Source organism: Arachis ipaensis, chromosome B08 (genome assembly GCF_000816755.2).
Source record: "Arachis ipaensis cultivar K30076 chromosome B08, Araip1.1, whole genome shotgun sequence".
NCBI classification, from domain to species: domain Eukaryota; kingdom Viridiplantae; phylum Streptophyta; class Magnoliopsida; order Fabales; family Fabaceae; genus Arachis; species Arachis ipaensis.
The window spans coordinates 18,162,008-18,174,587 of NC_029792.2; the positions used below are offsets into that span (position 1 = coordinate 18,162,008).

At 33.1% G+C, this 12,580-nt stretch overlaps 1 protein-coding gene, 1 long non-coding RNA gene and 1 pseudogene across 2 annotated transcripts; all 3 read left to right on the forward strand.

Moving 5' to 3' along the window:
* On the forward strand, nucleotides 266–2,295 carry LOC110265784 (G-type lectin S-receptor-like serine/threonine-protein kinase At4g27290). Its single transcript, XM_021109036.1, has 3 exons — nucleotides 266–1,655; nucleotides 1,760–1,903; nucleotides 2,133–2,295. Exons 1-3 carry the CDS (start codon nucleotides 377–379, stop codon nucleotides 2,219–2,221), a joined length of 1,512 nt encoding a protein of 503 aa, XP_020964695.1. The 5' UTR covers nucleotides 266–376; the 3' UTR covers nucleotides 2,222–2,295.
* LOC107610658 lies at nucleotides 2,651–10,854 on the forward strand (annotated as a pseudogene).
* Nucleotides 11,126–12,580, forward strand: LOC110265785. The gene is made up of 2 exons (XR_002352111.1): nucleotides 11,126–11,830; nucleotides 11,979–12,580. It is a non-coding gene; the product is annotated as an uncharacterized LOC110265785 (long non-coding RNA).

A 12,580-nucleotide genomic window follows, 5' to 3' on the forward strand; every position in this document is an offset into this window, starting at 1 on the left:
CTCCACGCATTGCGCGGATCTCATTCTAATTTTGATAAAGATATAAATGAACTCGGTAAAAGAACGCGCTAAGATTACTAATATAATGTTGACATGGACGATGTCTCACTGGAACAATAATTCCTGTCATAAATCACAATTGCTAAGCTAAATAAAGACCACAGAAATCTACGTAGAGGTTCCTTGGCTTTTGCTTTATAATTCACATATTCACATATGGGATTTCTAGCTATAAAGAAAATTTTCCAACTGTCACTATAGACTGCCCTGTACTTGCATTTCAACTTCTGGTTCTTTATCTATAAATCCTCAAACTTTAACAGCTTTATTACCAACTAAAGCTACAAAAATTAAAACAAAATACATCAAAATAATAATGGAACGGTTCACCTTGCTTCTGTTATGCTTCTCATTGCTGCATCATACAGCTATTTCTACAATCATAGACACTATTAGTACTACACAGTACCTCACTGATGGTGACACCATGCTTTCAGCTGATGCAAACTTTGCACTTGGATTCTTCGGTATACCAGAAAGTTCCATGAACCGTTACCTTGGAATATGGTACTATAAAGTGCCAACTAGGACAGTGGCATGGGTTGCCAACAGAAACACTCCACTTAATGACTCATTTGGAATCTTGAAGATCACTGACAAAGGAATTCTTGCTCTTCATAGTCATAACAATGCCATCATTTGGCATTCCAACTCGTCAAGATTCGTTCAGCGACCGGTTGCAGTGCTTTTGGATTCAGGGAACCTCATTGTGAAGGAATATGGGAGCAACAACAATGACTTAAAAAGCTTTCTTTGGCAGAGTTTCGATTACCCTTTTGACACAATGCTGCCAGGGATGAAGTTCGGAAGCGACTTAAGTACAGGCTTGAATAGGTACTTAACATCTCAAATTAGCCCCGATGATCAATCTAAAGGTAACTATACTTTTCAGCTTGATATTGTTGGATATCCAGAATTATGTATAAGAAACGGTGAATCCAAGTCCTTTTCTAGTGGATCCTGGAATGGTCTTCGATTTGGTGGAATTCCCCGGTTAAAACAGAATACTATATACCACTACTACTTTGTTTACAGTAAGGAAGAGATATATTATACATTTGAGCTTCTTAATAGCTCAATGTATTCAAGATTTGTGCTATCTGCGAATGGAATCATGACACGTTATGTTTGGAGTTTGAGGAATCAAAGTTGGACACCCTACCTAACATTGCCAAATGATATCTGTGATAGTTATGGTAAATGTGGACCATATGGTAAATGTAATATAGACAACTCCCCTCCATGTGATTGCTTGAGCGGAACTGTACCTAAAGTCCCTGAAGAATGGAATCAGGCAGATTGGTATAATGGTTGTATTAGAAGTAATCCGCTAAGTTGCCATGGAGATGGATTCAAAAAGTTTACTGGTCTGAAGCTGCCTGATACACAGAAAGCATCATGGTTAAATACTAGCATGAGTCTTGACGAGTACGCGAAGTTCTGCCTGAAAAATTGCTCCTGCATGGCTTATGCTGCATTGGATATCAGCAAAGGGGCAAGTGGGTGTTTAATGTGGCATGATGAGCTGATAGATATTAGAGTGCTGAGTGATCCACAACAAGATCTTTATGTTAGAATGTCCAAGAAAGATTCAGGTAGATGATTGATTATATCCCAACTTGGATGTTCCTTCCTTCTATTTTCTTTTGTGTATTGTTTTCTAAATTGCATATTTCCTGTTTAATGGTATTTTTCCTAGATGAAGATGAAAAATCAAAGGGTGGATCTGATATCCCGAAGATGCAGATTATTGTTTGCAGCTCAGTCTTATTTATAGGAATGATGATGATCCTATGCATTTCCTTGATCCTGTATAGAAGAAAGAAAAACCAGAAAAACTATAGTAAGTCATTTCTTTATGTTCTTGTGATTCTTCTATTGAGTAAAAGCTTTTAGAATTTCAAGTATGTGTTGTTTGGTCCTTCATCAATTAAGTCGGATTCAAACGATAGAATGTATTTTTTGAACCTGCTTGATTTTGGTCTCTCTTAAACTGTTCAAACATTGTATTAACCTATAGATTTTGTGATTTTCTTGTTTCATTTGGTCATTGCACAATGCTTCTTTTGCAGGGAACATGAGAGGCAACCCAGAAGAGCATCAGGAGGAAGAACTAGATCTACCATATTTTGATATGGCTACTGTTGAGGAGTGTTGCTAGACGCCAACCTTGATTAGTAAATTTAGTATGACTAATTTACTACCCGCTTAGTATTGAACCTATGGGGTCACACACTAACGAGTGTTCTAATCTTTGTTGTAGAATTATTTAATTATTATTTTGATTTAATCAAATAAATAATTATATTAATTCAAATGGAATATTATTATATTCTTTGCTAGTACCAAGAATATAATAATAGTATGATAATTGAGAATATTAAATGAGATTTGAGAATAATTAGTTATTCTATTTCTAAATTTGAATTATAAATTTGGATGAGATCCAAATCGATTATGTTTTAAATTGTTATGATATGATTCATAAAATTTGAAGGATTCAGATTTGGAATTTAAAGATATGATTTAAATTTATTTGAATTGAGAATCAAATTTAAAATCAGTAACAAATCTCATACTATATATATGTATGCCAATAGTAGAGGAACATGGTGAAAAAAAAAGGAGAGAATAACAAGAGTTTTATTCCTTTACCTCTACACACATAAACATATGTGAGCCTGATTCTTGGAGAAGAATTTTATGGCGTGCAAAGAGTTGCAAGAGGTTTCTCAATTTAGATCAGATGTCCATTGGTCAAGGAGTTGACAGCAAAGGTTGGTCTCGGTGTGGATACGCATAGTACCTTCGTACCATCGAAGGAGAAAGTGATTTTTACTAAAGCGTATAAAGGTATTTAGATCTGATCTATATATTATTATATTATTGGAATAAAGTTTAAGCACAAAATAGATCTTTAAGGATTATTTTTTTTCTTCCGCTGCGTGTTATGAACACATAGTAATCCTTCAGTATATATAAAAATAAAATATTTTTATTCCTTTAAAGTAGCGTTTCAAAGTCATGATTAAAAAAAATCAAATAAAATTTGATTAAAATCATAACAATAAAAAATAATTAACATTGAAAGATTAGAACACTCGTTAGTGTGTGACCCCATAGGTTCAATACTAAGCGGGTAGTAAATTAGTCATACTAAATTTACTAATCAAGGTTGGCGTCTAGCAACACTCCTCAACGACCCGATAGTATGAAGTAATATATTTTTACTAAGAACCTTAGAAGAACAAAGTATAATTCCTTCCATCTTTCCAGCTCATGGTTAACCTTTAGAGTATGGTTTAATTGTCAAACTCTAACTTGTTACCATTATTATAATGAACTGTTAATGACCTAAGAAACTCATTTCTTCATTCATTCAATCCCCTTGGCCAATGTTTTATTCATCTCAGTCATTATAATCATAGAGCTCAAACTCTTTACCGAGAGTTGACGGATTCCTTATTGACTAATCATTAATTCTACAAGTATTTAAATCATACTCAATATCCATTCAACTAGCACCCTAGGGTATTAGGTGTCCGGAATCAAAGTATAATAAATACATTGTTAATTACTATGATAGTCGCAGGTCAAAGGAAACTCTATTACTATGTTCATCTTGAGAATATCCTATTGACAAATATGCAGTAATTATAACCATTAGGATTTCTCAGAGTGAGTCAATTCAATGGTCATATCTCTATATGCACCATCTATATATATAATTTAATAAATAAGATCTATTAATCTTCATCCAATGAAGACCATTATATATATATTGATCTTTCCAGATTATTAATGTCCTTTTTAATAATCCTATGACCAAGAACAATTTAGATTAAATTATAAAAGATTTATCTCTCAATATTATGATCACTATCACAATGATAAATCTCAAAATTTAATCAAGGACCTTATTATATTAAAATTTTAATATAATAACAACAACAAATTATTTGACACATGATTGATTGGATTGTGGTCATACTTCTTATTCTCAACAGCTACACTTATTTCTGCAACCAACAACTTCTCCGCCAATAATATATTGGGAAAAGGCGGTTTTGAAGCTGTTTACAAGGTTAATACTTAGTCATAGATGCTCAAATCGGGATATTAGCAGCATGGTAGGGAATTTTGATTTGTTGAGATAGGTGCTATGGCCAAATAAGTACATTATTTGAAAGAGTCACTCTTTTGTGTCTGTACTGAATCTATATTCATGATTCTGCATTTGGTATTGAATTAAGATTAGCATAAAAACAATTAAGACAATATGTTTAAGAAGGGGGGTTATTCACAAGACCACAGGTTCAAGCTGTGGAAGCAGCCACTGATATGTAATTATCAGGTAAGTTTGTCTATATTACGCCCTTTGGGTGCGACCCTTCTCAGGACCCTGTGTTAACGCGGGATGCTTGTGCACCGCACCGTCCCTTCAATATAAGAAAGACAATTGCATCTAGAACCAAAGGTGCTACCATTTATCTGGTTTAACTTTCCTTAATCTTCATCTGATAACTGCTGGCTGTAATCAAATTTACCATTATATACACTATAAGCATGTTGCTTCTAGAAGTGGATATTCACAAAAAAATAAATATTATGTTCCATGTTACATTATTTTAACAGGGTGTGTTGGAAGATGGAAGAGAAATAGCAGTTAAGAGGCTTTCAGAAGATTCTAGACAAGGTCTTCAAGAGTTCAAAAGTGAAGTTATGCATGTAGTCAAACTTCAGCACAGGAATTTGGTGAGGCTTCTAGGATGTTGCATTCAAGCAGAGGAGAGGATTCTAGTCTATGAGTTTATGCCAAATAAAAGCTTGGACTACTTCATATTTGGTTTGCTTCTGCTTGATACTTTTGTTTTATTTACTAATTGATTATGTTCTAGCTTGGGACTATGCATAATAGATACTTATGGTTTATCTCACAAGAAAATCACTCTAACTCTTTTCTTTGAAAAAGATGAAGAGAGAGGCAAGATATTAGACTGGCCTAAGCGGTTCATTATTATCATTGGGATTGCACGAGGCCTTCTCTACCTCCATCAAGATTCAAGGCATAGAATAGTCCATAGAGATCTTAAGGCTGGCAATGTTTTGTTAGATGAGGAAATAAATGCGAAAATCTCTGACTTTGGACTAGCCAGAACCCTTGTAGGAAATGAAAATGAAGCAAACACGGCAACTGTTGTCGGAACCTAGTAAGTAGTTGATTACATGACATATTAACATGTGTACAGCAAGTTAGCAAGATAATATTTTCTTTTTACCATTATTTGACTTTGTATGTTTTTATTATATGTAGTGGCTATCTATCTCCAGAGTACCTTATCGATGGAATATTCTCAACAAAATCTGATGTCTATAGCTTTGGAGTGCTGGTGTTAGAGATAGTTACTGGAAAGAGAAATAGAGGCTTCAACAATAAAAATCATGGTTTTAATCTTCTCGGACATGTAATTAAGCTTGACTTATCTTGTATATATTTAATTTTTTGTTACTAGCCAAATAATATATATACCTTCACCTAATTCAGGTTTGGACTCTCTTCATAGATGGTAAGTGTTTAGAAATAGTTGATGGATCAATCAGAGATGACGACGCATCGAATTTATGTGGAGTCATAAGAGCGATTCATGTTGGTCTACTATGCGTCCAAAGAAGTCCAGAGGATAGGCCAAGCATGTCACATGCGCTTATGATGTTGAGTAGTGAATGGCCACTGCCTCAACCGAAAATGCCGGGCTTCTTTACTGAGAGAGATCCTGTTGGTGACACTTCTTCATCAGGCAACACTAAAGTAGTGTCAATTAATGAAGTCACAATTAGTGAGCTGCATCCAAGGTAGATGCTGTTTCATAAATCAGAACATGATTAGCTAACTCAGTACATGCTAGATGACATTGATTAATGATTATACTAATTTGATGTATCTTTGGTTAGAATAAATTTAATTTAAATTTGAAAATAAGTAAAGTCATCATATCATTGGTTTATATATAAACTAGAGTGAGATCCGCGTAATGCGCGAAGAGGTAGATTATTTATATTATATAGTATATTTTAATTTTAATAAATATTATATTAAAAATATTTTAGAGAACATATTATAAATAGATTTCGAAAAATGACTTGGATTCAAATTAGTTTTTTTCTTCCTTTACAAAATTTGGATTCAAATTCTAATATGAGAGGTAACATGTGCCCAATGACTTGGATCAAAGATTTGCAATATGAACTAATGTAAGAGAGAAAATAAAATAAAATTACAGCAGTAACACCTTTGAGAAAACGCCAACATAAAAGACTAAAATTAGTATTAATATAGGAACTGAGGTATATAGGTAGGTATGTGACAGCACTATACTATACCAAGACAGGCTGGTGGTCATTAGTAGATGCTCCATTTGCATAAGCGGTCTGCACTAAATCAAGACAGGCTTGGTGGTTGTTCTTTGTGCCTTCTTTCTCATTAATTTTGCTTAGTTGCTCTCGAATAAACAAGGCAATCAGAGAAAGTATCCCCATCAATAAGATAATTTTTGACAATTAGTATGAGAGATTAAGAAATGAAGAGTAGTAAGAGTCTTAATATGTATAAGTTGTAGAATTTGAATATTTGTAACTGAAATTTTTTATAATTATTATTATTATGACACTTTTAATGTATGTTTATTGCATTTAATTAGTACTTGATGTTTCAATTGAATAATAATAGATAAGAGTTTTTTCTTTTAATTTTTTTAAAATATTTTACTAAAAAGTGATGGGTTGATTTTCATCTTTTGCCAAGTTATTAAAATTATTGATGTGGCATCATTAGTAAAGAAAAGATGACTTAAACTTATTGTGGAGAGAGTTAGTATCACCTTTTATATATTATAAATAGATAAATAGATAAATGAATGAGAATGAAAAACATATAAAAATGTTATATTAAATTTAAGAAATTTTTGACAATTAGTACGAGAGATTAAGAAATGAAGAGTAGTAAGAGTCTTAATATGTATAAGTTGTGGAATTTGAATATTTGTAATTGAAATTTTTTATAATTATTATTATTATGACACTTTTAATGTATGTTTATTGCATTTAATTAGTATTTGATGTTTCAATTGAATAATAATAAATAAGAGTTTTTTGTTTTAAATTTTTAAAAATATTTTATTAAATCGTGATTGGTTGATTTTCATCTTTTGTCAAGTCATTAGAATTGCTGAAATGACATTATTAGTAAAGAAAAGATGACTTAAACTCATTATGGAGAGAGTTGGTATCAGCTTTTATATATTATAAATAGATTAACGGTAATGCCAATTAATCTACCAGTTTATTAATTAAGATTTGGATTTTCTAATGTTTGAATTTCACCTTAGAGAATAAATTGTGATCTCTCACCATTTATTTTATAAGTGGAACCAAGAATAAATATGAGAGAGAAACCATTCAAAGATAGAAGATCACACTTTACCCTCTAAAGTATATATTTAAAATTTAGAAGATCCAAATTCTATTAATTAAATATGTGATACGTGAATTGGGACCCTCATTGTGAAGGATATGAGAGCAACAATGAATTAAAAAATAAAAGTAGAAAATGAAAAATTCTTCTTAGAGTAAAAGTTTATCCTTCAATGCTTCTTCAGATTTGTTATATTTTAATTAAATAACAAGTATTGTTCTCTTTTTTAATTAAATAAATCTTGACTCTCTATTTGTTATATTTTATATCAGTAATTCAGATTTAGAATTTAGAATTAGAGCTTAAGATTAAGAGTTCAGAATTTTAGGATTTAAAATTTTTGTTTTAGAATTCAAAAAATGCTGCATTCCTTATTTTTTTCGAATTCCATTAGCATTCGCCTAGAGTAAAATACCCATAAATATAATTATCATCCAATTGAATTTCTCCGGTCATTTTCTTAACTTCCGTCGTACTCGAATATGGTTAATAAATTAAATCAGCTTGAATAATTGAAATGGTTTAGTTTTCATTGGTCAAACCTGGGGAGTATTGTTGAGCCTCCCTTAAGGCCTTAACCAAGTGTTTGATGGTTTGATTGTCACCTTGAGCATAGAAAAACTGAAATTCTATCTCATCTAATCAAAGTGCCTAAAATCAGCGAGGAATCAATCATTATGTGGATACAAAAAAGTCATTGGTCAACGGTCATAATCACAAGCCATGCCTACTTTTCAATTTCGGTTAAGATATACTGTTATTGGTTGCTTCAACTCCTCATGGAACTTTCTTGGGTCCATAAATCATATAAGGCAACACTATAATTTCTTGGCTTTTGCTTGATCTTTCACATTTTCCATACTTATTTGTATTTTTGAAATAGAAGATTCGAACACCCGCTATAGACTAAGAATGTCAACTATTGCGTGCTTGCATCTATTCTAGTTCTTTATCTACTAATTCCTCTAAAAAAGAGCACTATTACCAAGTAAGCTATAATAATAATAAAGCAAAACAACACAATGGAAACGTTCACCTTGCTTCTGTTGTGCTTCTTATTCCTGCATGATATAGCCGTTTCCACTGCCATAGAAAGCATTACTATTACACAGTCCCTCACTGATGGTGACACCATGGTTTCAGCCGGTGGAACCTTTGTAGCTGGATTCTGCAGTATCCCAGAAAGTTCCAAGAACCGTTACGTTGGAATATGGTACAGTAAAGTGCCATCTAGGACAATAGTATGGATTGCCAATAGAAACACTCCACTTAATGACTCATCCGGGGTCTTGAAGATCACTGGCAATGGAACTCTTGCTCTTTATAGTCATAACAATACCATCATTTGGCATTCCGACTTATCAAGATTCGCACAGCGGCCGGTTGCGGTGCTTTTGGATTCAGGGAATCTCATTGTGAAGGAAGATGGGAGCAATGATGATGATTTGAAGAGTTTTATTTGGCAGAGTTTTGATTACCCTTATAACACGCTACTGCCGGGGATGAAACTGGGAAGTGACTTAACTACAGGCCTTACAAGGTACCTAATATCGCCGATTAGTTCTGATGACCCTTCTGAAGGTAGCTATACTCATCAGCTTAATAGTGTTGGATATCCTCAATTATGTACAAAAGATGGCCAATCCATGACATATAGTAGTGGATCTTGGAACGGTGTTCGGTTCGGCGGAATTCCCCAGTTAAAACATAATACTATATACACCTATTACTTTGTTTACAACAAGGAAGAGATATATTACTCGTATGAGCTTGAGAATAGCGCTGTATATTCAAGGTTTGTGCTAACCGCAGACGGATCAATGATTCGTTATGTGTGGAGTGTTACGAATAAGAGTTGGAGTGTCTATCTAACATTACCAACTGATATCTGTGATGATTATGGTAAATGTGGAGCATATGGTATCTGTAATGTAGCCAATTCCCCTGTATGTGGTTGCTTATTGACAGGATTTGAACCTAAAGTCCCTGAAGAATGAATGGAATCAGACGGATTGGTCTGATGGTTGTGTTCGAATCAATAAATTGAATTGCCAGGATGATGGATTTGTACAGTTGTCTGGTTTGAAGTTACCAAACACACAAAGAGCATCAGGGTTAAATAATAGCATGAGTCTTGAGGAGTGTGCTAATTTATGCATGAAGAATTGTTCCTGCACGGCTTATGCTTCCTTGGATATCAGGAATGGAGGAAGAGGGTGTTTATTCTGGTACGATGAGCTGATAGATATTAGAGTTCTGAGTGATCCACAGCAAGATCTTTTTGTCAGAATGTCAAGGAAAGATATAGGTATAGAAGTTCATCTTACAATTTAACAAGTTCCTTCTTTCTGTTTTTCTTTTTGCATTGTTTTCTTAGATGTACATTTTAATTGTTAATTATATTTTTCCTAGATGAAATTAAGAAGTCATCACATAAATCCAAGATCAGGAAGCTGCAGATTATTGCTTCCATCACAGTCATATCTGTAGGAATTTTGATCCTATGCCTATCCTTCACCCTATACAGAAGAAAGAAGCAGCAGATAAACTATGGTAAGTCACTTCTGCAGCCTCATTGATTTTTTCTAATAAGTAAAGCTGTTGAGTTTCATGGTTTCTCAATTAATCGATTAGTTAATAGAAAATTAACCTATATATGAATTTGAGGTAAATTTGCAATAACATTAAGACATTAGGGGAAAATGGAGACTCTAGAAACAGGATAATCTAGCAACATATTTTAAGAGGCATGAGAAAATCTAGTTAGCAGATTTCTTCATTTTCCTGCAGCCATGCTATATTTGTTCTTTTCTTAATGCTTACTGCTTTGCAGGAAACATGAGAGACAGTCCAGAAAGATATGCACATGTAATACAAGAGCATCAGGAGGAAGAACTAGAACTACCATTGTTTGATATGGCTACACTTATTGCTGCAACCAATAACTTCTCCACCAGTAACATACTAGGAAAAGGTGGTTTTGGAACTGTTTATCAGGTAGTATATTATATATCAGACAAAATGACTAGTGCTTTATACTTAGTAGTATGAACTTAAAAGTGGATGTTCACATCAAATACTGCAATATTTAGGGTATGCTGAGAGATGGAAGAGAAATAGCAGTTAAGAGGCTCTCGGTAAATTCTAGACAAGGTCTTCAAGAGTTCAAAAGTGAAGTGTTGAATGTAGTCAAACTTCAGCATAGGAATTTGGTGAAGCTTCTAGGGTGTTGCATTCAAGCAGAAGAAAGAATGCTGGTCTATGAATATATGCCAAATAAAAGCTTGGACTACTTCATATTTGGTTTGTTTCTAAGTTGATCCTTTCCTAGTTTTGATTTATTTACTATTAATTATTTTCTAGTTTGGGTAATAGATCTTCTATATTTCTCTACCATAACATTTAGTTAAAATAACTGAATGAGAGCAGAACAAGATAAGACACTGAAAATAAGACATAAAAGGCAGAAACACCAAATTAGTATTTGTGTATTTTATTTGGTTATAAATAAAATATAAGATAGGACAGATTATGAAAAAAATAAATTTCTGTTACTAGTGTCTTTATATTCTTCTTGTCAAAAATGACATCAGATTCATAATTTAGTATCTCAGGACACAATGTCTATATTTGTGTCCAACATAATTTTGTATGTATCCTTATTTCCATGTCTCATGCTTGTAAAATTTTTCGGGCAATACAGTTTCTTCTAAAACATTGGTGGTCGTTCCCCTATAAGAAAATACTTAAAATTTGAGCTACAAAGACTACTTTAATCTGAAACTCAGCATTTCTTTCTTTTTATATATAAAAGATAAAGAGAGAAGCATGCAACTAGTTTGGTCTCAGCGTTTCCTTTTTATCATTGGGATTGCACGGGGCGTTCTCTATCTCCATCAAGATTCAAGACATAGAATAGTTCATAGAGATCTCAAGGCTAGCAATATTCTGCTAGATGATGAAATGAATGCCAAAATCTCTGATTTTGGACTAGCCAGAAGCTTTATTGGAAATGAAAATGAAGCAAACACAACAACAATTGTTGGAACTTAGTAAGTACTTGATTACTTAACATGTTAATATATATAATTAACATAAACCTTGTGCTGAAGCTGTTTACTTGTATCATTGTATGTTGATGTTTGTAGTGGTTATGTATCACCAGAGTACCTAATTGATGGAATTTTCTCAACGAAGTCTGATGTTTATAGCTTTGGTGTGCTTGTATTAGAGATAGTAAGTGGAAAAAGAAATAGAGGGTTCAGCAACAGAAATCATCGCTTTAATCTTCTGGGGCATGTAAGCTAAACTTTTGTTTGTTGTTGATACTTATTATTTTACAAATCAAATAATATATGTACCTTCACCTAAGTCATGTCCTAACTCTACCTGGTGTGACAAACTTTGTGGTTGTTATTGTATTAACTAAACAACTGGATACATACAGGTATGGAAACTCTTTATAGAAGATAATTGCTCTGAAATAGTTGATCCGTCCATCAGAAATTCGTCCGATTTATCCAGAGTCATAAGAGCAATTCATGTGGGTCTACTTTGCGTTCAACAGAATCCAGAAGACAGGCCAAGCATGTTGCATGTTCTTATGATGCTGAGTAGCGAATGCACATTGCTTCAACCAAAAATGCCAGGGTTCTTCACTGAGAGAGATCTTGTTGGTGACACTTCATCAAGCAAGAGTGAACTAGTGTCATTTAATGAAATCTCAGTTAGTGTGGTGCATCCACGGTAGATGTTGTTTCTTAAATAATTGATTAGCTAAATTCAGCACATGACAGTAGCATACAGTCCTTTTACAAGAGTAGAGAAAATTTATACTGTCATGTTTAGGGATTTTGTTAATTGATTACATGTTCTTTATATGCTATTTTATGGTTATGGTGCATGGGAATATGTTCTTTCTTGTTTACGTCCTCTGATCAAAATATGCAGTGGAATGGAGTTGTGCTTGCAACATTCTTCTTTCTTATTTATTTTATGAATAATTATATATCTAATATATATTATTATGCAAGAATCTTTTTTGAACTT